This window comes from Cervus elaphus, chromosome 1, assembly GCF_910594005.1.
Source record: "Cervus elaphus chromosome 1, mCerEla1.1, whole genome shotgun sequence".
NCBI classification, from domain to species: Eukaryota; Metazoa; Chordata; class Mammalia; order Artiodactyla; family Cervidae; genus Cervus; species Cervus elaphus.
In genome coordinates this window covers 23,962,261-23,987,258 of record NC_057815.1, presented here as the reverse complement: position 1 = coordinate 23,987,258, position 24,998 = coordinate 23,962,261, and the positions used below count along the sequence as shown (strand labels likewise).

Sequence of the window (24,998 nt, the reverse complement as noted above, 5' to 3'; positions counted from 1 at the left end):
AAGAAGCCAAAATGAAACCAGTTACCAAAAAATAAACACAAAGACTGTTTTATTTTCCAAAAGGTGGTGTGTAGCAACTATTTTTGCAGATTCTCTTTAGCTTTTTGTCATGACTATATAAAGCGTCTGCCTGCAAGGCGGGAGACCCAGGTTCGATCCCTGGGTCTGGAAGATCCCCTGGTGAAGGAAATGGCAACCCACTCCAGTATTCTTGCCTGGAGCATCCCATGGATGGAGGAGACTGGTAGGCTACAGTCCATGGGGTCACAAAGAGTCAGACATGACACGTTCATATAATAATAAGAAAAAAAAAAAAACCTAAACAGTGAGAAGTAACTATTTCTACCCTTCCTTTTCTGAAATTCTGTGAATTCTGAAAAAAATCAAATAGCTTTCATGTTTCTATCACTAGATTTCTTTCTTGGGTTATTTTCAGAGACTGGGAGGCTAACTAAAGCTATTTATGTTTTTCAAAATTCAGCAGATCAAAGGAAATTGAAGCAACATTTCAGTTACTTAACTTATTCTGTCTCTTGTCCTATTGAAAAGCTATCCTGTAGAGTTCTTTTAGAAAATAATGGATAACTCAGTTCATACTGTGTTTCTTTTTCATTTGCTTCTAGATACATTTTTTGATGGAGAAAATTCTCTAACCCAAATCACTTTTCAAATTTTCCATCTTAAACTTTTATAAATCATTTTATTTAAAGAATACTAAAATATATGCCCAAATATATTCTTATCCACATAAAGAACCCAAGGGTATGAATTATATCTCTTATCAAAATCAGAAGCATTTCTTATTTTTTCACTCTGACACAAATGTGAATTTGTGCTACCTCAAAACAGGGTGTTTTCCTTGCTTTTAAATCCAGCCATCTCAAGCTCATCATGTGACCATCCACAGTCTTACTCTCTATCATATAATGCACATCCATGCACAAAATAAAATAGCAAACGTGGATATCAACCCATTTAATTTTACCAATACTGGGAACAGATTCTTTTAGAATGACCCATATGAGAATTACCAAATTACAGCGAACTTTTCCTTTTGAGAGCTAGGTTTATAACTTAAATACCTGACAACATACTTGTGGCATAGAGGTATTAATTCAGTGGGTGTTGAAGAGATAGATATATACATGGGCTTGCTTACTATACTGAAAAACAGGACTATCATAAAGTGTTTTAACACAAACACACAAAGAAAGCTTTGCCAAAGACATACTAGCATTATAAAAATGCCAATTACTAATGACTAATTGTTAATTATAAAATGGCCAAGACTCTATTTTCAAAAGGGAAGATTTTTTTTAATCTACATACAGAAAAATGCACAAATCATAAATGCACAGCTGAGTGAATTACCACAAAGTGAACATACCTATGTAAGCACAACCCAGGTCATGAAACAAAACATTAGGAAAAACTAGAGACTCATTTTGTGTCTCCTGTAGTCACTATTCTTAATCTCCAATAACCCCCCAAAAAACAATATCTTGATTTCTGATTGATTTTGCTAGTTCTGGGAACCCTATGGAGTTTGTATATTTTGTATTTTTCCCTCAACAGTATATTGGTAAGATTAATTTACATTATTACAGGCTTTCCCTTAAAGTTCATTTGTGAGTATCCCACAATATATTTATCATTCTTCCATTGATGGACATTAGATTTGTTTACAGTTTGAGTATGTTATGAATAGAGCTGAGTATATAAAACAATTTTGGTAGAATTATTCACTTACAATATCATATCTAATTCATGATCATTATATAGCTTGCATTTTTTAGGCCTTCTTTGATCTTTATCCACACTGACCTTGCAGATCTTTTCTTGATTTATCCCTATTTAATCTTTTCATTGTAATATAACCATAATCTTTGATTTTAACATATTTTTCTTTAACTTTGTATTGTGAAATATTTACACATGTGAATATTTACACATATTTAAAATTTACACGTATTTACAAAAGAGCATACTGAATTTCTACTCAACACTTGTCTTCAATAATTATGAATTAATGAATAATTGGGCTTAAAAAAGAATAACCTGTTTTATATATGTATGTCTGTGTGTGTTAGTCGCTTAGTCATGTCTGACTCTTTGAAGCTCCATGGACTATAGCCTAACAGGCTCCTCTGTCCATGGAATTCTAAAGGCAAGAATACTGGAGTGGGTCGCCATTTCCTTCTGCAGGGGATCTCCCTCACCCAGGGATTGAACCCATGTCTCCTGAATTGCAGGCAGATTCTTTACTGTCTGAGCAACCAGGGGAGCCCACGAGAAGCCATATATAAAGTGCAGGTAAAGAATCTGCCTTCCAATGTAGGAAACCAAGTCTCCATCCCTGAGTCAGGAAGATCCCCTGGAGAAGGGAATGGCAATCCACTCCAGTATTCTTGCCTGGAGAATTCCGTGGACAGAGAAACCTGGTGGGCTACAGTCTTTGGGGTCGCAAAGAGTTGGACACGACTGAGCAACTATCATTTTCACTTTCAATCAATCCTAGGGCTTCCCTGGGTGGCTCAGTAGTAAAGAATTCACCTGCTAATGCAGGACACAAGGCTTCGATCCCTGGGTTGGGAAGACCCCCTGGAGAAGGAAATGGCAACCCACCCCAGTATTTTTGTCTGGAAAATCCCATGGACAGAGGAACTTGGCAAGCTACAGTTCAAGGGGTTGCGAAAGAATCAGACATGACTTAGTGACTGAACAACAAAAACAATCAATCATAGTATTATTTTGAAGAATATCTCTGTCATCATATCATTTTCACCCAAAGTATTTCATAATAAGTTTCTAAGTAAGTGAAAGTCGCTCAGTCGTGTCTGACTTTTTGTGACCCCATGGACTGTATGTCCATGGGATTCTCCAGGCCAAAATACTGGAATAGGTAGCCTTTCCCTCTCCAGGGGATCTTCCCGACCCAGGATCGAACCCACGTCTCCTGCATTTCTGGCAGATTCTTTACTAGCTGAGCTATCAGGAAAGGCCCAATAAGTCTCTAAACACATGCTTTAAAGACCTGTCATTTTTCTGCATCCTGAAGTCATTAGAGAATACACTCAGTTAAAATGCAGCAAGCTCAAAAATCCCACCCAGTGCAGCTCTTTTAAAAGTAGATTTCTCTTGGTCACTGCTTACATTTTTATCAGATGCCACAGTATTTATCCCCAGGCAAGAATTGTTTATCATTTAGCCAAAAATATGAAGAGTTTATACTTGGGTTGGGGTCTTACAATTTCTGTCATTCTCTTACTTTTTGAATTTCCTTCTTACGTTTCCAACTGCTTTTTCTTGCACTAAACTCTACCATTTGCTACTCCAGCCAGTAAAGCTGTGAACTCCTGGCGCCATGGTCATATTCTCAAGCAAAACATTCACAAACTTACCTGTCACAGTTGTAACTTGTCAAGAGTAAGCTCTCCTTCAAATTCTGTCTGCTTTTGGATGCTTGCCAAGACTTTTAAAATTCTTACCTAGGGCAGGATTTGTATTTCCACTTTACAAAGCATTTCCACTTTCTAGCATTGTCTTTTTAATATCTCCGAGATCAGTAGTATTATTTTCTTTCAATAATTTGGTGATATCCTCTCCTTCTCCCTCTCTATTCTGATGACTCCTGATCAAAGGAGATTTACAAATTTTTGGGTCTTTTCAAAGAATTAACTTTGGCTCTATTCCAATATTTTGTTTCTCAATTCATCTCTATTATACCCTTCTTTCTAGTTTATTTGGGCTTAAAATGTACTGTTTTTCAAACTCTGTAAGATGGTTTTATCATCGATTTTTTGGCTTTTTGCCTTTTCTAATATACGCATTTAAAACTATACATTTCCAAAACTGCATTTCTAGCACCTTATATGTGGTTAACCATATAATATGCTTGAGTACATAATACTTTTTTTAAAAAAAGTTAATATAGTTCTACCTATATTAACTTTCATACTGTAACTTTTATTCTTTCATATAACTAGTATCTATTAAGGGACTATTACGTCTACCCCTCATCAGACAAAACATTTAAGGACCTTAGTTATTAAAAAAATACTCCCCTAATATCTTGTTTAATATATTGTATTTTAGAACATTTGAGTAGATTAAAATGAAGAAGGGAATGGAACTAACATTTGTAAAAGACCTACACTGAACTACACATGTTAAGAACAAATTCAATTATATTTGAAACCAGTTTCTAAGTGTAATTTTTAGATAGCAGTGACGGCTTATAGAAAAAATAAATACAATTTATTCAGTAAATTATATCCATCCTTATGTTCCTGCTGCATTTCATACTTCCTCACCGCAGAGCCTCTAATCACTGTTGAACTGTCTCATAAATATTAAAAATCTTAACTACGCATTGTTTATTTATCTTATTTGATTCATTAAATTGTATCCTTTATAGTAAAATTACCTCTGGGCACAAAGCAGCTAATTTTGCATGCAATCTAATAATGCTGACTGCCAGTGTATCTCAGAGTACTGATTGTGAATAGCCAATTTAATAACTATACCTGGTGCTAAGCTCGGGAGATTAGGAAACTGGAGATCAACTAAATAGACGCAAGCAGAGACTTTTCTGACCGAAACAAATTCATTATTCATGGGAAATGTGCTCCCCATGTATAGAATTTCTGAAACTCAATAGAAACACATGGCTGAACTTAGGTTTTACATAAAGTGAAAGTCGTTCAGTCATGTCCAACTCTTTGCGACCCCATGGACTATACAGTCCCTGGAATTCTCCAGGCCAAAATACTGGAGTGGGTGGCCTTTGCCTTCTTCAAGGGATCTCCCCAACCCAGGTCTCCCGCACTGCAGGCAGATTCTTTTCCAGCTGAGCCACAAAGGAAGCCCAAGGACACTGGTGTGCATGCTTAGTCACTCAGTCGTGTCCGACTCTTGCAACCCAGGGACTGTAGCCTGTCAGGCGCCTCTGTCCATGGAATTCTCCAGGCAAGAATACTGGAGTGGGTTGCCATTTCCTTCTCCAGGGGATCTTCCCAACCCAGGGATTGAACTGGGATCTCCTGCATTACAGGCAGATGTTTTACCAACTGAGCTATCAGGGAATTTCTGAAACTCAATAGAAATACATGGCTGAACTTAGGTGTTACATAAGAGGTACATAAAAGGGACTTAAGCATTACTCGGGAAAAGATTATAGTGTTTAAAGTGTGTCTGAAGGTGAAGAATCAGTGGAGAAAGCAGGGTAGTAAGGAAGTATCTGCTTTCTAACCGTCAGTTTAGTCACAATTTTTAAATTTAGGAATGGCAGTGAATTGAATGGAAACATGTAAAATCACGTTTTCTTAATATCCCTTAAAGTAACCATGAAACCAGGAGAAAAGAGAGAATCTTTTTTGCAATCATAATGAGGAGTATGAAACAAGAATTTTAGTACAATTTTCTAAGGTTTTCTTTCCTTTCATCTTTGTGCAATGACCCATCTTCAAAATTCTATTTTCTAGGTTCAAGCAAGCAACAAAATAGCCTCTAGCCTCCTTCTCCTTTATCTTTTTCTTCAATGAAAAAACTGTAGTCACGAACAGGAAGCTTTGTCTCTTATCTCAAGCTTCTGAAAATTTTTTTGTGTTGTGTGGAGAATATGAGTGGAGGCTTGTACCAGCACAAAGTTTGGCCTCTGTCTCACAGCATCAGCCACTGGGCTTGGATACACAGTCTAGAGATGGATATATCCCTATGCAAATAGAACTTCTATTCCTTTGTAGAGCACCATTAAAAACAGGTTAAATCCTAGAATCATTAAACAGAAGAAATACTTTTTAAAGAGGAAAGAAATGATAGGAGAAAAATCTTTGAAATAAGAAAACAAATGATAAGGCTCAGAATGAATTCCTTTCCCATAAGAGATTTTCTTGTAAATAAGAAGATAATTTTTAAACATAAGTTTCTAGATAACAATGAGAGAAAAGAAAATATTTCTTCTATCAATATATTAAAAGAGTAATGCTGTTTATTAAAGAGAGTGCAATAAAATAAAAACCAAAGTAATTAAAATAAAATATTCATTAGGAACAATCAAATGCAAATTTGATATTGCTAATTATTTAGGCCAGAGCTTTGGAGTACAAGCTTGAGAAGTAAACTCAGAATGCAAAGTACATGAATAAGGAAATTTTACTATAAGGTAAGAGAGAAGAAGGCAGATGTAAAGAGCAAAAGGCTTTGGCCCATAAACCAACTAGATATCTGCCAAGAAGACAGAATAGATGGAGCAAAATCAGTGACAATAGCAACAATAAAAATCCAAAGTAAACAGCAATCCAAAAACAAAGTAACTGAAAAATATCCCTACCTTAAAGTAGAGAACGCCCACAGAGTTTCTTGTCACACCTATAACTAGTCCGTCACCAAAGTCTGTTGGCTTTATCTTCTAAAGATCTCTCTACTGCATACCCATCCCCATGTCCATAGCTGCCGTGCTAATCCAGGCCATCCCCATTTCTTCCCAGACTCAGGCATCACCTCCTAACTGCTCTGTTTCTACTTCAGCCCCTTTCCAAGCTGTCTTCATATTGCAACCATTTATTCACTAAGATAAATCATACAGTGCTCCTCAATGCCAATATGAAGCAAGCAATGAAACAGATAAATTAGGATAGTTTCATATAGTAATTCATATAGGCATCTCTGGTAGCTCAGACGGTAAAGCATCTGCCTACAATGTGGGAGACCTGGGTTCAGTCCCTGGGTTGGGAAGATCTGCTGGAGAAGGGAAAGGCTACCCACTCCAGTACTCTTGCCTGGAAAATCCGATGGATGGAGGAGTCCATGGGTCACAAAGAGCCAGATATGACTGAGCGACTTCACTTTCCTTTTCCTTTCAGTTGGTGATAATTATAAGTGATAATAATAATCATAATGAAACTCAGAGTAATATAAAATAGAGTGACTAAGGGAGGGAAAGTTTCTTTAAGAAAGTGACCAAGGGAAGCTTCACAGTTTAGCTAAAACTTGGATGAAAAGGAGATGGCAATTTGGAGAAAGAATGTAAAAAGAGCTTATGGGTAAAAACAGCACTAGAAGTTCAAAGGCTGTAAATCGAGAATGTAACTCAATGTTTGAGGCTGTTTTGCTGGAAGGTGATGAACAAAGTGATGTGAGATATAAGGTGAGGTTGGAGAAGTATACAGCAATCATGTCGGGTAAGCTGTGGTGAGCAGTCTGCAAGTTACTCTAAGTGCAATATGGAGAGTTTTGGACAAAGGAGTGACCTAATTTACATGCTGAAAAAACAAAGCAAAAAATGTTTGACTGCTGTGTGTATCTTTTCAAAACAAAAATTTGATATCACATGTACATGTCACGCTCACCCCTGCTTAAGATCCTTCAATGTGTTGGCATTGCTCCAAACTGTGATAAGCTCCAAACTGCATTGCTCCAGCCAGTGATAAGATTAGGTTCCGTCCTTTGCCTCTAGAATCAAAGGGAGCTACACACACCCTCAGCCTTCACGTTAGCCTAAGTGAAGTTTTTTTCAGGTTCACACGTTCTCCACTCACCTCTCCACGTTTGCACCTACTCCTCCTCTGCCTTCCTTACTGATGCTTTCTCTGACCAGCCTCCCTCCACTGAGTCCTAGTCCACACTGTAGATCTCCAGCAAAATGCAGCTTGGCTGAACCACAATTGTACATTTGTGTGGTTTTTCATCCAGTAACTATCTTGGCTACTGTTTTTTTTTTTTTTTTTTCCAGTTAAGAAACTTTTTGAATCCACAGCAAAATTGAGCAGAAAAAAAGGGTTCCCACGTACCCACTGTCTTCACACACTTAACCTTAACTCCTCCATGATCAACATCCCCCCCAGAGAACATTTGTTGCAGTCGATGAGCCTACAGTAACACGTCATTACCAGTCAAAATCTAGTGTTTAAATTAGCGTTCACTCTTTGCAGCAACATGGATGGACCTGGAGATTATCACACTAAGTGAAGTAAGGCAGAAAGAGGACAAATACCATATGATATAACTTATATGTGTAATCTAAAATATGACACAAATGAACCTATTTTCGAAACAAAATCAGAATCAAAAACAGATATCAGACTGGTGGTTGCCAAGGGGGAAGGGGTTAGGGAATGGATACAGTGGGAGGTGGGATTAGCAGATATAAGCTTTTAAACATAGAATGGATAAATAAGAATGTCTTACTGTATAGCACAGCAAACCATAGTTAATATCCTATGATAAACCATAATGGAAAAGAACATAAAAAAGAATGTATATAACTGAATCACTTTGCTATACAGTAGTAATTGACACAACATTATAAGTCAACTATACTTCAATAAGAAACAAATAAATTAGGATTCACTGTTGATGTACACTTTAAGTCTTCAGACAAAAGTATGACATGTATCTACCATTGTAAATTGTACATAATAGTTTAACAGTCCTAAAATTCCTCTGTGTTCTGCCTATGCAGTGTCTTTTTGGACTCACCATTAATCCCCAGTTGCCTGCAGGCACAGTGCTTGGTAAATAATGCATATTAAAAAAAACTTTTGAATGAATAATTTAATAGTTTTGAAAAACTCAAAGTATGGTAAAATATTTACATTTCACTATGCATTTTGATTATTTTTTTTTAAATCTAACCTTACTAGAGAATAAATTACTTGCAATGGTGCAAAAACTTTTGCAACATTAAATAACATCAGATAATAGAGCTGTGTTTATTAAATTCAGGAAGTACACTATTGAATGAGCAGTGACCATTGTGTGCAATTTAAATTATAAACAAGGGAATACAGGAGGTAAGAATTATGCTTTTAAAAACTAACAGGTAACAAAAATCAGATGGGAAGAAACCTTCAATGGTTTTAAATGTGACTGAATAAAGACTGGGAAATAGGGGGAAGTCTGTGTCTCATCCAGTAACCTTTGACTGCATACAGCAGCAGTGGTAGATTTAAATCCTGTAACTTCATGTAAGGAAACCAGATTGTGTATGACATGAATATCTTAGAATCATCATATCAGATAATTGAATATGTTATCTGCATAGTTAAAATTATCATTATCCTGGAGAATCAATTTTGGAAAAAATGGGTTATCTACTAAGAAAAGCATCCTGCAGATTTAAGTTCAAATCTACACTCCTAAAACTATTGGCTCACTCAGAGTTCATGCTTCCTGCCTGCCACTATTTATATTACACATAAGTAAAAATAATTTTGAGGAATGAAATCAGAAATTAAGACAATGTGAAGAATAGCAAAAACAAAAGGAAATAGACCCACAAGTTATGAAAATCAGAAATATTAAGCCACCAAAAAACAAAATAGTTTAAGTAGTTGGATGAAAATAAGGGAGCTATCTGAAAACAATTCATAAAACTGAAGTAAGTAGAATTTTAGCTGCTTTATAAATAAAGATATAGAGATTCAGTGGTTAAGTAACTTGTCCCATTATATGAAGCTTATAGATTTCAAAAATATGATTAAAATTTAGGCCTCTGACTCCACAACCATGATATGTGAACAGTACAGTGTATCTCTCAGATTTATACACTATCATTGGAAATGAAAATTAGTACAAACTATTTGAAAACCAGTGTAGCACTTTTGTTTCAAAAGTATAAAAACTTCAATAATTTTGGATCCTATAATCTCCTGTCTGGGATTCTGTTCTGGGGAATTACTCCAGTGTGTGGAAAACAATATACATGAACAATGAACATACTCATGTCAACATTTTAAGTAAGAGAACAAATCTGGAAGCTACCCAGATGTTCCACAAAAGAACAATGGTTAAATTATATTTGGTACACAAGGGATATGATAAATTATTACTATAAAAATGGGAAAATATTCATATGTGACTATAAGTACATGATTTGTTAGCTATATGTAATAAAAATACTAGAAGGATATAATAAAATAATGTAATAAAAGCACACCCATGAAAACCCCAACTGTGTGAGAGTCATAAAATAGGTTATCTGTGCTTCTAGTTTCAGATATTTGTGTCTTTTAAAATGTTTTAAACTTCATTTCAAGTGATCTCATAGAGAGTTCAAAATGTATAGGTTGATGAAATTTATCATCAGGATAGAATTGAATCATGGAGAAATAAATTGAATAAAGAGGAAGTTTCAACTTTAAAAGGTATAGGGTGACTTATCAATACTATATTACCTCAATTCCAAGTTAAGAATCACTAGATAAGCATGATATTAAACTCCATATGTTTTTTCTGCTTTTCTGATTTATCCTATCTTTCATCAAAAATGTAGGAAATAAAATTAATATTTCTTTGTAAAGGTAATAACTAACTCTTCCAGCTTTTTTTTTCTCAAAATTCCAGAAAGAGAAATAATGCTTTTTTAAAAATTTTAGATTTATGATAGGTTTTATCTGGTACATCTAGAATTTGTATTTTTTAGCAATCTGTTACTTAGAAACATATTATGTTTTACTTGGGATGTTGAATTTCATGGTGATTCATCAGCAAATTAAGCATTCAATATTTAGAAGTCCAGAATTTGTATTGGAATCTGTGTTTGTATCGAAATCTGTAATCTGTTGAATTTAATCAGACTAAACTCTCTCAAATATATGTATTTAACTAACTTAAAATAATCTATCCAATTAAAGAAAGTTGAAACAGAGACCTGAAAATCAGAGAAATCATTGGAAAGGAGAAAGATACACATTTGTTCATCCAACAACATGTCATTCAATTGTGTAGTTTGAAAATAGCTTAGATTTCTTCAGTTAAAAGTATGCTGAAAATCAAACAAGATAAGTTAGCTCTTGGAATTACGAATAATGGGGCAAACATAATACAAAAGGCAGGGTTAGAGCATTTCAGCTTAATCAAACAAATTTCTGAAGTTCATCCATTCAGCTGTATGCCAGTTCAAATCTGTGAAGGGACAAGGATGAGAAACAGGAATTTGATTATGATTATCTTATTAACTATGTGAGTATGTGGTTAGTTTCAGTCGTGTCTGACTCTTTGCGACCCTATGGACTGTAGCCTGCCATGCTCCTCACTCCTTGGGATTCTTCAGGCAAGAGTACTAGAGTAGGTTGCCAAGCCATCCTCCAGGGGATCTTCCCAAAGCAGGGCTCAAACCTGTGTCTCCTGCATTACAGGTGGATTGCTTACCACTGAGCCGCTGGGAAGTCCCTTATTAACTATATACACTTTTTTTTCCCCCAAGAGCTGCGCAGGTGTGTCAGACAGTTTTTAATTGCAAAGAATTAAATTACTCTAGCTTAAATAGGAAGTGTTTTAAGTATTAAATTGTTACAAAATTATTGAATTAAATTAACAGACTCCGTGATCTTTCCAAAATGACTGTTAAAGCTAGTCGATGGACCATGACATAGAGGAAGACAGTGATGTCCATTGAAAGCAGGAAGTCTCCAGCCCTCGTCCCACACTCCACTGCTGTGGTTTGTTTGGAAGTCAACATGAACAGGACAGCTCCACGTTCAAGAAGACTTTGTGATCTGGAAGCCTCTGCTGTTCCTGCCAGTTCCAGAACTCCACCATGTTACTATAATTTGCACCAACAAAATGGTTTTCTTGCACGTGGCTTCTTAACCTCCCATAAAGTTGATGGTTAGACAATGAGCCATTCAGTTTTGCTACCACAGTCAGAGGGTGAAGGGGAAAGGCAAAATAATGTCTCTATTACTATCAGTTCAGTTCAGTTCAGTCACTCAGTCATGTTCGACTCTTTGTGACCTCATGAATTGCAGCACACCAGGCCTCCCTGTCCATCACCAACTCCCGGAGTTGACTCAAACTCATGTCCATCGAGTCGGTGATGCCATCCAGCCATCTCATCCTCTGTCGTCCCCTTCTCCTCCTGCCCCCAGTCCCTCCCAGCATCAGGATCTTTTCCAATGAGTCAACTCTTCACATGAGGTGGTCAAAGTACTGGAGTTTCAGCTTCAGCATCAGTCCTTCCAATGAACACCCAGGACTGATCTCCTTCAGGATGGACTGGTTGGATCTCCTTGCAGTCCAAGGGACTCTCAAGAGTCTTCTCCAACACCACAGCTCAAAAGCATCAATTTTTCGGCGTTCAGCTGTCTTCACAGTCGAACTCTCACATCCATACATGACCACTGGAAAAACCATAGCCTTGACTAGACGGACCTTTGTTGGCAAAGTAATGTCTCTGCTTTTTAATATGCTATCTAGGTTGGTCATAACTTTCCTTCCAAGAAGCAAGCGTCTTTTAATTTCATGGCTGCAATCACCATCTGCAGTGATTTTGGAGCCCAAAAACATAAATTCTGACACTGTTTCCACTGTCTGTTACTATACTTGTAGGCAAAAAACAAACCAAAAAACAAACCAACAAACAAACACCAGAGTTGGTGGAAGTTCGATCTATATCTCTTTGATATCTATCTCACTTTTACTTTCAAATACCAGGCATATGCATCTGACTGGCTATACCTAAAATATATTCAGAGCCCTAACTGCAAGGGAGTCTTGGAAATACAGTGTTTATCTTTTCATCTCTTCAGTCCAGGAAGACACACTAGAATGAGGGTGAAATGGATGTTGAAAACTAAAGTACTATATCCCTTTCATTACTCAACATCCATACACATCCTTCTCCCCATTCAACAGTTTCCTAAAAGTAACAGTTGGCAGTGGAACTGTCCCATACTGACATTGTGCAAATATCTCTTAAACAAATGAAAATGTACTCACCATCTCCTTAAAATGGAGAGCCAAGAAACTTCCTTTAGTCAACTTGTCCGTCTCCTCTAACAAACTACAATAGAAAGTTACCTACTCATAACACCCTTTCACAAGAAAGGAAGGGACCCAGGTTATTAGTTTTTAGATATGAAACAGTATAAAGAAGAAAATGTGGCTGTTATAGTCTTCATGTCATAAGGCTGCAGTTATAATTTCTAACTTCCTTCCTCCTCTGGACATGTTTTACTCCCTCTCCCTTCAGCCAGCATCTAGGCTGGAAGAGGGATGGGAAGTGACTCCAGTCCTTTTCTCTCCTGGGAGACAGTGGCCTCCAGTACCTTCCAATGGACCCAAGGAAGTGGGTGTCCTGAGTATACTCCAGAATACATCAAGTTTCACACAGAGTCCTCACTGCCTAAATCTCATACTAGAATCTGCAAATGTGATGTTTCACTTTCTAGCCTGTAGACAAAGAACTTGAAGGAGATGAAATGGTTGCAGAAATACACTTCTTTCACCACAGTAATTAACTGGAAAAAGAACTGTTATTCTTCATTTTCACCAAGGTAAAGAAGTAGGGGGAAAAACTACCCTGTAATGCCTTCATGCATAATTAAGTTCTAATTTATGAACAAGGTTAAGCATTATATACACACAGATAATTATTAAATGTCATAAAGGGATCAAGTTTGGTATGAGACCAGCCACCAAGAGCATATAACCAGGAAAGATCATCTCAATGCACAAAGTGTGCTTTGACAAAGAGCTATTCCCTTCTACCACCCTCCCACATCCTAGTAATGTTATTTTTATGTATTTAGACCATTCCAAATTACCATGAATGTTCTCTCACCTCTTCTTTTTTAAACTCATCCAGCTATGTGATTCACCTCTGTGTGGGGCCGAGGAGGAAATATTCCTCATGTATCTTTCTTAAATAATTCATTAAAAGCTAGATGGCTTTGAATGGGAAATGATCCCAATGACGTATGAGAAAGGAATTATTCCAACTTCATGAATGATCCTTCATGCTACCAGGCTACAAGGTAGCACCTTTTGCTGCTTTGCTGAGTACTGTTAAGGTGCTATGGTTTACACAGATGCAAATCAGGCAGCAGTTAAGACTGATTTGGCCTCATTAGTGGAACCTATTGGTTGGATGATACAGCAACGATTTCCCAGAGGTGGGTTTGAGAAACATCCAACCAGCCATGATTGTATAGAGGTTAGTACTCTGCGTTGAGAAACACCCAACGGGTAAAAAAAAAGTTCAACAGGGGAAACTAAAATTAATCTGTCATGTGATAATTTGTTGACAGATTGGTTATTGGAAAGACATGGAACAAGAAGATGCAGCAGAAACCGTCAAAACGAGGGGGAACGAGTCATCCATCATCCTGACAGGATTAGAAGGAAATACGCTATATCACTTCACAGTGAGGGCTTATAATGGAGCTGGATATGGGCCACCCAGCAGTGAAGTGAGTGCAGCCACCAAGAAATCCCGTAAGTGACCGGGGCTTTGTGTTTGTCTCAGACAAAAGGGAAATATCTTTTAACATTTCTGAAAGCCACGTGAGGTACATAATAAACTGAGTTGAAGAGGAGTTTTGACTCCTAGTCTCATTTCAGTGCTTAGATCTGAATTCTAAAACTAGCTCAGAAAATTTTGTATTCACAGTAGATAAAGGTTATCTTCCTGTGAAACAAGGCTAAGCGATTTTTGACACAGGAGGGAGATAAAAGGATTTGGGTTCAAAAGCTCAGCAGAGTAGCTATTAAAATGACACTCCTGGAGCAAAACCCTCCTTATCTGATTCTCGCTGGAAGGAAGCCTATGGTGCCAGCCAACTACTGAACACAGGAAAAGACTGAAATACTCACAAGAATTTAAGTGAATAAAGGTATTTAACATATCTCTTGCACTCACTTTTGCTTTTCATTTTGCAGCCCCCAGTCAAGCACCTAACAATCTCAGGTGGGAGCAACAGGGTTCTCAGCTTTCTCTGGGCTGGGACCCCGTCAGACCATTAGCCAACGAGTCTGAAGTCATGGGCTACAAGGTCAGTGTGTGTTCACTCTCTTAGATAGACACGCATCTCAAAAATTGCTATTGTGAGGATGTGCAATTAAAAAGGCATAAAAAGACCTATAACATAGCCATTTTTTCCCTCTCAGTCATTGTTCTACCTATGTTCTAGAAACAGCCTTCCTGCAGTGGGGAAGTCAAGGCAATCAAAATCAGTTTCAGCTACACAAGTCATAGGAAGCGAATGGGTAGAAAAGACAGCAGCAATTTGAACACAGGGTGAAGATGGCTCCACGATGCAGTGTCAGGACAAGCATAACTTTGACAGAGAGTCTTGGCATTCTCTCTCCAAAGACAAACTGTCCTGGCAGATGGAAAAGACTGGACTATTTAGTTTGAGTAGAAAGACTTTCCATTAGCAAAGAAACACAAGAAGAAAAAAATGCTATGGTCAGCACAGGGGATATGAGAGAGACCATGGAGAGAGACAGCTGGCTCCAAAACAGACGCAACATTTCACATAAGTCATCCTGCTATGTGCCAGCAAGAGATCTGCAAATATAAAAATGTTCAGACAGTTTGTTTTGAAAAACAACTTTGTCTCTGATTTTAAAAAATTTGTGGTCTAGATATTGAATTGGCTGAACTTCAAATTCTTCTTCCATAATACCAGATTCTATTTCCTAAACTCATACAGAATCATTAATGGTTATTATTTAAACCATTTTTAATTTTTAAATAGTTCAATGATTATCTTTAGACTGAAAAGCATTATTTAAGTGGCTGTTCAATTATCTGAGATGGTAAAACAGTATTTGGTGTACAAAGGGCTAGAATTCTGAAGCTAAAAACTTAAATAGTTATAAATGAAATACGTTTTTAAGTTAAATAATTCCCAAGAAGAATATGTCAAGGTAGTACTTCTTACAGACTAGAATTATTATGGATCATAAACAGCCTCACATTAAACACGCTCTCAAATCTGTCCTAATCCTCAGGGACATTGAATTTCATCTTTGGGGGAGAACAGGTGAGCCATTCTCCTGTATCCTTCTCTAGTCTTCTTTCGGCACCCTTCCCCTCATCTTCACACCTTGTAGTCTAAGGCAAGTAGACCTTTCGATGATTAAGGGTAACAGTATGGTCAGAAATGGCAATAGATCACCAAGAACAAATCTGATCTCATTAAAACTGTGGCAAGCAGTCTCTTGAACTGGAGAGGAAAATAGATGGTAGATGAAAGCATATGACTGCCTGGAAGAGCCATTTGGCTTTGGGCACCTCTCAGGGAAGAAAAGAAGTACCAAGCAACCTGAAGAAAATGTGAAGCTGGGCATAGGGCTCCTGGTGAGATGACCCTCCTCCTTGCTCACGTTTGTCCCTTCTATCACACCATTGATCATCCTCCTTACGTGACACTGTCTCCCCACCAGACTGTACATGATTAAAGGCAAAGCCTCTGTCTTACTCATCTCTTTACACTCAATGCTTCTAGGGAGGATGAAAACATTAATTTTGACCCAACTAGGGGTATTTTATGCATGGCCTTCCCATGTGTTGTGTGGAGTGGGGAAAGATAACCAACCCTTAAGTCAAATAGATACCAGTTTAAATCCCAGTTCTGTAACTTTGAACTAGTTGCTTAAACTGAGCTTCATTTTGAAAGGCTGTTGCTGAATGATAAGACGCCGGGATTCTTGGCCTCTGGAGGAGACGAATTCAATCCGGGGCCAGAGATGAGGCTGGATCGCTCAGAGCTTTTGTGTAATAAAGTTTTATTAAACTATAAAGGAGATAGAGGAAGCTTCTGACATAGGCATCAGAAGGGGGCCAAAGAGTACCCCCCTCCTAGTCTTTAGCTGTGTGTTATATAGTCACTCACAGTCTGTTAATGAAAAGAAAGGAATGTCATAAAATTTAGAATGGCACCAGATAATTCATCCCTGGCCATAAAACGATTGACTTGAATCTTGTAGAAGGGCAGATTACCACACAAATAGTTTCGTTTACATAGATTAGCGGAACAATACCTGGGTAAGTAAATTAGGCCGTTTGGCAGAACCAACTTGAAGATAGAGTCTGGGGTACATTAGCATAGCTTAAGACAACATTTCCATAAGAAAAAGAAATATATTGGTTAACTCAAGGTTTGAGAGTAGTTAGCTTCAGGTGAAACCAGCTGTCATGGCAACACAGCATTTTAAGAGAAACCTCCTTTTAAATTTGTATGGAGAAGAAAAAAAATATCGCTGTTTTTTTCCTCCTGCCTCTTAAGAGAGATAAAAATGTCTGGCACTTGCAGCCTCTTTCCTCCATTTGGAGACCCCTGGCCTTCCTGCCTGTTACCCTCTCAATTTTAACTTAAAAAAAAAAAAGATAAGGGATTTCCCTGGTGATCCAACGGTTAAGAATCCACCTTGCAATGAAGGGGTGGTGGGTGTAATCCGGAGTAAGAAAACTAAGATCCCACCTGCTATGGAACAGCTAAGACTGCATGCTGCAGCAACTCCTAAGCCCAAGAGCAGCAAATTGAGTCTGTCTGCTGTGATGAAAAGATCCTGCAGGAAGATCCTGTGTACTGCAACTAAGATCTGATGTGGCCAAATAAAAAATAAAGAAATCGATATTTTTAAAATGCAAAGATAGTAATATAGAGGATTGTCTTAAGGATTAAATAAGATGATTTGTGTAAAATGTTTAGCATCTAGGAAGTGCTCACTAAAAAAAGTAGCTATCATTTTTTTTTTAATTGTTATTAGAGGAATTCTACCCAGTAGGTAGAAATTTTTAATATTTTAACAGAAGAAATTGATCTTTAAACGTTGCCTGCCAGTTCTATCTCAATGAAAACAGCACAAACCCCTTGAAATCCCTTGTTGCTGGGAGAAGAATCTCTAATGTTCTCCATCTTAGTTATAGAAATAGTGCCAAGTAGGCACACGTTGACAGAGGTGTTTTTTTGTTTTTTTTTCTTTTATTCCTTGAAATGGTTTCACCTCCTTATGTCCCTGAGAGGGAAAATCTAGTTTCTTAAAAAGGAGTCTGCTGGTAACAAATGGAGTCTACCTTATTAGACCTTCTGATAGATGGGCTAATCCCCAGTGAGAGAGCTACTGGCAGGAATGATGCAAAGGGCCCCTTGAGGGAAGGGGACTTCAAACTGATGACTGAGATAGAGACTGGGTTCCCCTACAAAGGTCTAGTTTTCACAGGGCAGGTGACTAGGCGTGAAAGCTCCTATTGACATAGGCACGATGGAACAGGAATGTGAATATAAGCTACATGAAACAGTAGCCATGAATATAAATTGAAGCGATGGAACCTGGGGAACACAAGATTGGATCTTCCTTTTCAGAGCATGGCTTAGAAAAGAACTACACAAGAGCTGCCTAGGCAAGGATCTACATGCAGTTAAAACACCCATACCGTCTGGAGGGAGGTTCACACAAATATGGAGTGGGCAGTGTGATACTCAGAGGGAGAATATTTGATTCCCGCTGAGGTGAAGTGTTAGTTTCTCAGTCCTGTCTGACACTTTACCAACCCATGGATTACAGCCCACCAGGAATGGAATTCTCCAGGCAAGAATAATGGAATGGGTTGCCATTCCTTTCTCCAGGGGACTTTCTCAACCCAGGGATCAAACCTCGGTCTCCTGCATTACAGGTAGATTCTTTACCATCTGAGCCACCAGCAAAGAAGCCAAAATATTGAATCCCTATATTGCACATAAAAAACTGATATAATATTGACAATCTGTTATCTGTGTCAGTCACATCTGACTCTTAGCAACCCCAGGGATATAGCCCACCAGGCACCTCTGTCAATGGGATTTCATAGGCAAGAATCCTGGAGTGGGTTGCCATTTGATTCCCACTTCATCCCCAGAAAACTACTACCAGACCAAAAGTGGCACCAATGTATTACATTGGTGAGCCCTCTTCTTAAACATAGTGGTGTATAGCAGTTGCAATAGATTAACAAAACTAGGGACATGTCAACTCACTAATCATTTCTCTTTCTATGAGTTAATTTGAGGTAGGATTGACCCAGTAAGAGGCTTCCCTGGTGGCTCAGGCAGTAAAGAGTCTGCCTGCGATGCAGGAGACCTGGGTTCATTGCCTGAGTTGGGAAGATCCTCTGAAGGAGAGAATGGCCACCCACTCCAGTATTCTTGCCTGGGAAACCCCACGGACAGAGGAGCCTAGCGGGCTTCAGTCCATGGGATTGTAAAGATTCGGACCCATTCAGACTGAGTTCACCTCTTAGAATTCTTGGAAAATTTGTGGTAGAGGACTTCCTGATAATCAAAGTAAGAGAGAACTTCCACAATTAATTGCAATATCAAAAGGAGGTAAATTTATTTTAACTTTTTATCTTGGCCAATTACTTTGCTTAGGGATCACTAGAAATATACATGGCAAGTAAATTTAAGCCTGGAAACTAGAAGTAGGAGTCAAGCCTAGTTTAAGGTGGATGAATTAAGGAGAAATCCTCATCTAGAAATTTCAAGATTGTGAAAATGATTGATAAGTGATAAATATGGGGGGAAATGGATTTAATCTGTAGACGTGATCCATAAAGGATACACTGAACTCTTCTTTTTCATAGTTAAGGTAGTATATACTAGGTGCAATTTATTTTCAAAATTTAAACCATGGACTCCCCTGGTGGTCCAGTGGGTGGGAAACAACTGCCAATGCAGGGGACATCAGTTCAATTCTTGGTCTGGAAGGATTCTACATACCGTTGGGCAGCTAAACCCATTCACCACAACTATTCCAGCCTGCGTGATCTAGAGCCCATGCTTAGCAGCTAGAGAGTAGCCCCTGCTCACTGCAACTAGAGAAAGCCCGTGTGCAGCAACAAAGACCAGGGCAGCCAAAAATAAATAAATAAATCACAAAAATAACATAAAATAATAAGATGAAACAGCAAGAGTTTGGGGTTAGATCAGTCCATTTTCTAAGAAAGCATGGATCTTACTTCTCTATTTGATTCCAGAGATTGAGTCATCAGCAACATACATAAGGACAAGATATTACCAGAGAAATACACAATGATATGGAAAGTATCTTTCAAATGTGTTAAGAGAAAGAAAAAAAGAAAAAACCGGTCTCCCCATCACAAAACTTATCAGGGACCTCAAAGTGAACGAGAATATAGTGAGAGAAGGATGGAATTGAACTATTCATAATTGTGTCAGAGGCAACACATTAACATTGAATCTATTCAGATAAACGTTAAGCATTACCTATTTAGTGAAATTTCTCACTGTTATTTGAGACTGTCCAAGAGAACTTGGACTTCTTGGGATTTTGTTTAAGAACTCTAGATTTAATAGTAACACTTTTAAAATATCACAACTTGTATTAATAAGCAAGAGTAATAGAAGCATGAAGAACCAGCAAAGTGCTGAAAAATAATTGACTTTTGTAGACATGGCTACAAATTATTTACCCTCAAACAAGATAGCTTTCTGTATAAAAAGTCAAGTTAAATTTGGGAGCTTATTTAGCATATACATGACTTCTTCAGATCAATTAATATGTGATTATTTTTACAGTTCCCAATTCAGAATCAACTCCATGTTTCCTTAATATATTATATATCAGCTGTAAGAAAACTGGAAAAAAAAAAAAAACTTCAAAGAAATTGCTTAATTTAACTTACTTTTCCCAAACAAGTATTTTCAAATAAAAAAAAAAATCTTTGTTTTTATACCTCCACTAGTTTGGGATCTGAATCTAGAATCCTTAGTATCTTTAACACATGTTGCATCTGTTACTGGCACTTCCAAAAACAACAATATAGCTCTGGACTGAAGTATCAGTTCAGTTCAGTTCAGTTCAGTTCAGTCGCTCAGTCATGTCTGACTCTTTGTGACCCCGTGGACTGCAGCACACCAGGCTTCCCTGTCCATCACCAACTCCTGGAGCTTACTCAAATTCATGCCCATCAAGTCAGTGTTGGCATCCAAACATCTTGTGCTCTGTCATCCCCTTCTCCTGCCTTCAATCTTTTCCAACATCAGGGTCTTTCCCAATGAGTCAGTTCTTTGCATCAGGTGGCCAAAGTATTGGAGCTTCAGCTTCAGCACCAGTCCTTCCAACGAATATTCAGAATTGATCTCCTTTAGGATGGACTGGTTGGATCTCCTTGCTGTCCAAGGGACTCTCAAGAGTCTTCTCCAACACCACAGTTCAAAAGCGCACAGCTTTCTTTACAGTCCAACTCTCAAATCCATGCATGACTACTGGAAAGACTATAGCTCTGATTAGGGAAACTTTTGTTGGCAAAGTAAAATCTCTGCTTTCTAATATGCTGCCAGCATTTGTCATAGGTTTTCTTCCAAGGAGCAAGCATCTTTTAATTTCATGGCTGCAGTCTCACTGTTTCCATTGTTTCCCCATCTACTTGCCATGAAGTGGTGGCACCAGATGCCATGATCTTAGCTTTTTGAATGTTGAGTTTTAAGCCAGCTCTTTCACACTCCTCTTTCACTTTCATCAAGAAACTCTTTCCTTCCTCTTCACTTTCTGCCATAAGGGTGGTATTATCTGCATATCTAAAGTTATTGATATTTCTCCCAGCAAACTTGATTCCAGCTTGTGATTCTTCCAGCCCAGCATTTCACATGATATACTCTGCATATAAATTAAATAAGCAGGCTGACAATATACAGCCTTGATGTGTTCCTTTCCCAATTTGGAACCAGTTCATTATTCCATGTCTGGTTCTAACTGTTGCTTCTTGACCTGCATACACATTTCTCAGGAGGCAGGTAAGGTGTTCTGGTAGTCCCATCTCTTTAAGAATTTTCCAAAGTTCGTTGTGATCCACGCAGTCAAGGCTTTGGAATAGTCAATAAAGCAGAAGTAGATGATTTTCTGGAACTCTCTTGCTTTCTCTATGATCCAGCAGATGTAGGCAATTTGATCTCTGGTTCCTCTGCCTTTTCTAAATCCAGCTTGAACATCTGGAAGTTCACAGTTCACGTATTGCTGAATCCTGGCTTGGAGAATTTTGAGCATTACTTTACTAGCATGTGAGATGACTGCAGTTGTGCAGTAGTTTGAACATTCTTTGGCACTGCCTGTCTTTGGATTGGAATGAAAACTGACCTTTTCCAGTCCTGTGGCCACTGCTGAGTTTTCCAAATTTGCTGGCATGTTGTGTGCAGCACTTTTACAACATCTTTCAGGATTTGAAATAGCTCAGCTGGAATTCCATCACCTCCACTAGCTTTGTTTATAGTGATGCTTCCTAAGGCCCACTTGACTTCACACTCCATGATGTCTGGCTCTAGGTGAGTGATTACTCCATTGTATTTATCTAGGTCATTAAGATTTTTTTTGTATAGCTCTTCTTCTTATTCTTATCATCTGCTTTAATAATCATCTGCATTAATATCATCTGTTTCTGTTAGGTCCATACCATTTCTGTCCATTGTTGTGCCCATTCTTGCATGAAATGTTCCCTTGGTATCACTAGTTATCTTGAAGAGACCTCTAATCTTTCCCATTCTATTGTTTTCCTCTATTTATTTGCATTGTTCACTTAGGAAGGCTTTCTTATCTCTCCTTGCTATTCTTTGGATCTCTGCATTCAAATGGGTATATCTTTCCTTTTCTCCTTTGCCTTTAGCTTCTCTTCTTTCTCAGCTATTGATATATTCTCCGCTTTTGTATTCAGCTGTAATTCTCCTTAATGATCTTGAGAGTGTTTTTTTTTTTTTTTTCTTTATGCTGTGAAAGAAACTTACCAAGTTATCAAGTAGAACAGCAAACTCATACTTACCGTATTCTCCTTGTACAGACTTAAACTTAAGTGGAAGAGAAAATAAATGCTAAATACCCAAGGCTGATGCTTTCCCTAGACCAAGTATCCATCTCTCCACCAAGAGAAACTTCTATCAACTCAGAAAAGACATGTGCAGTCAGGAGGAATTCAGCTACATACCAAGAAAACAAAGTCTCATTTTTCAATCTACACTAGAAATATCCTTTCCTAATATACAACCCCTTCACCATATAGGGCCTTTCCTGGTGGCTCAGATGGTAAAGAATCCATGAATGCAGAAGATGTAATTCTATCCCCTAATGAGGGGAATAGTTGAACTACCCACTCCAGTATTTGTGTCTGGAGAATTCCATGGACCGAAGAGCCTGATGGGCTACAGTCCATGGGGTTGCAAGATGTTGGACATATCTGAACAACTAACATTTCACCATACATCTTCCCCCTTTACCTCTGCTTTCTGCTATTTATAGAGCATGAGAAAGTATGGGGGAATCAGGCTGAAAGCTTACTAGTTATTATATGATCCATCAATATATAGGAATTTTCATTTGTTTATTCCATTTAGCTATCAGTTAGAGCCTGCCAGACTCCTGAGATATAGGTACACTTGGATTGAAAATATATTCCACAGCCTATAGAATGTGAAGCCCATCCATATATTTCTCCAGTTTTTCAGGGAACTTAGGGTCTGTGGCCATGCTAGTCTCCTTGATTGACTATATCCTGCATGCATGCTAAGTCACTTCAGTTTCATCAGGCTCTCTGTTACCTTATGGACTCTAGCCCTGCAGGTTCCTCTGTCCGTGGGATTCTCCAGGCAAGAGTACTGGAGTGGGTTGCCATGCCCTCCTCCAAGAGAGCTTCCTATATCTTACAGCTGTTCTTTTATCTTATATTCACTCCAAATAGGGGATTCAGCCCTTTACTGTGATCCCCACAATTTAAAATGACTCATACATAATAGTTAATGCAGAGTACATCATGAGAAATGCTGGGCTGGAAGAAGCACAAGCTGGAATCAAGAGTGCCAGGAGAAATACCAATAACCTCAGATATGCAGATGACACCACCCTTATGGCAGAAAGTGAAGAGGAACTAAAAGGCCTATTGATGAAAGTGAAAGAGGAGAGTGAAAAAGTTGACTTAAAGCTCAACATTCAGAAAACTAAGATCATGGCATCTGGTCCCATCACTTCATGGGAAATAGATGGGGAAACAGCGGAAACAGTGTCAGACTTCATATTTTTTGGGCTCCAAAATCACTGCAGATGGTGATTGCAGCCATGAAAAAAAGACATTTACTCTTTGGAAGGAAAGTTATGACCAACCTAGACAGCATATTAAAATGCAGAGACATTACTTTGCCAACAAAGATTCGTCTAGTCAAGGCTATGGTTTTTCCAGTGGTCATGTATGGATGTGAGAGTTGGACTGTGAAGAAAGCTGAGTGCCAAAGAATTGATGTTTTTGAACTGTGGTGTTGGAGAAGACTCTTGAGAGTCCCTTGGACTACAAGGAGATCCAACCAGTCCATCCTGAAGGAGATCAGTCCTGGGTGTTCATTGGAAGGACTGATGCTAAAGTTGAAACTCCAATACTTTGGCCACCTCATGCGAAGAGTTGACTCATTTGAAAAGACCCTGATGCTGGGAGGGATTGGGTGCAGGAGGAGAAGGGGACGACAGAGGATGAGATGGCTGGATGACATCACCGACTCCATGGACGTGAGTCTGAGTAAACTCTGGGAATTGGTGATGGACAGGGAGGCCTGCTGTTCTGCGATTCATGAGGTCACAAAGAGTCGGACATGACTGAGTGACAGAACTGAACTGATACACAATAGTTTAAAGTATCGTCTCTATATTTGATTATGCTTACATGTTTTTCATCATATTTTAAAAATTAAGACAGAAATGACTTGTATAACTTGAAGACATGTATATGTATACCATATATATATACTGTGACATATAATGTGTATATAAGTATGTATATAACATATACATATATGATCATAGCAAACACCTTGATCATAGCAAACTGGTCATAGTAAACACCCTCTTCCAACAATACAAGAGAAGACTCTACACATGGACATCACCAGATGGCCAATACCGAAATCAGACTGATTATATTCTTTGAAGCTAAAGATGGAGAAACTCTATACAGTCAGCAAAAACAAGACTGGGAGCTGACTCTGGCTCAGATCATGAACTCCTTACTGTCAAATTCAGACTTAAGTTGAAGAAAGTGGGGAAAACCACTAAACCATTCAGGTATGACCTAAATCAAATCCCTTATGACAATACAGTGGAAGTGAGAAATAGATTTAAGGGACTAGATTTGATAGACAGAGTGCCTGGTGAACTATGAACGGAGGTTTGTGACACTGTACAGGAGACAGGGGTCAAGACCATCCTCAAGAAAAAGAAATGCAGAAAAGCAAAATGGCTGT

The 24,998-nt window shown here is 38.1% G+C and overlaps 1 protein-coding gene across 1 annotated transcript in view; it reads left to right on the top strand.

Moving 5' to 3' along the window:
- CNTN5 (contactin 5) overlaps window positions 1–24,998 on the top strand; it is a 1,534,958-nt gene that overhangs the window by 1,496,204 nt on the left and 13,756 nt on the right. Inside the window, exons 22-23 of the mRNA XM_043897056.1 lie at window positions 14,031–14,217; window positions 14,662–14,774. Of these exons, the coding sequence (XP_043752991.1) occupies window positions 14,031–14,217; window positions 14,662–14,774 (300 nt within the window). The remainder of the gene's footprint in view (window positions 1–14,030; window positions 14,218–14,661; window positions 14,775–24,998) is intronic.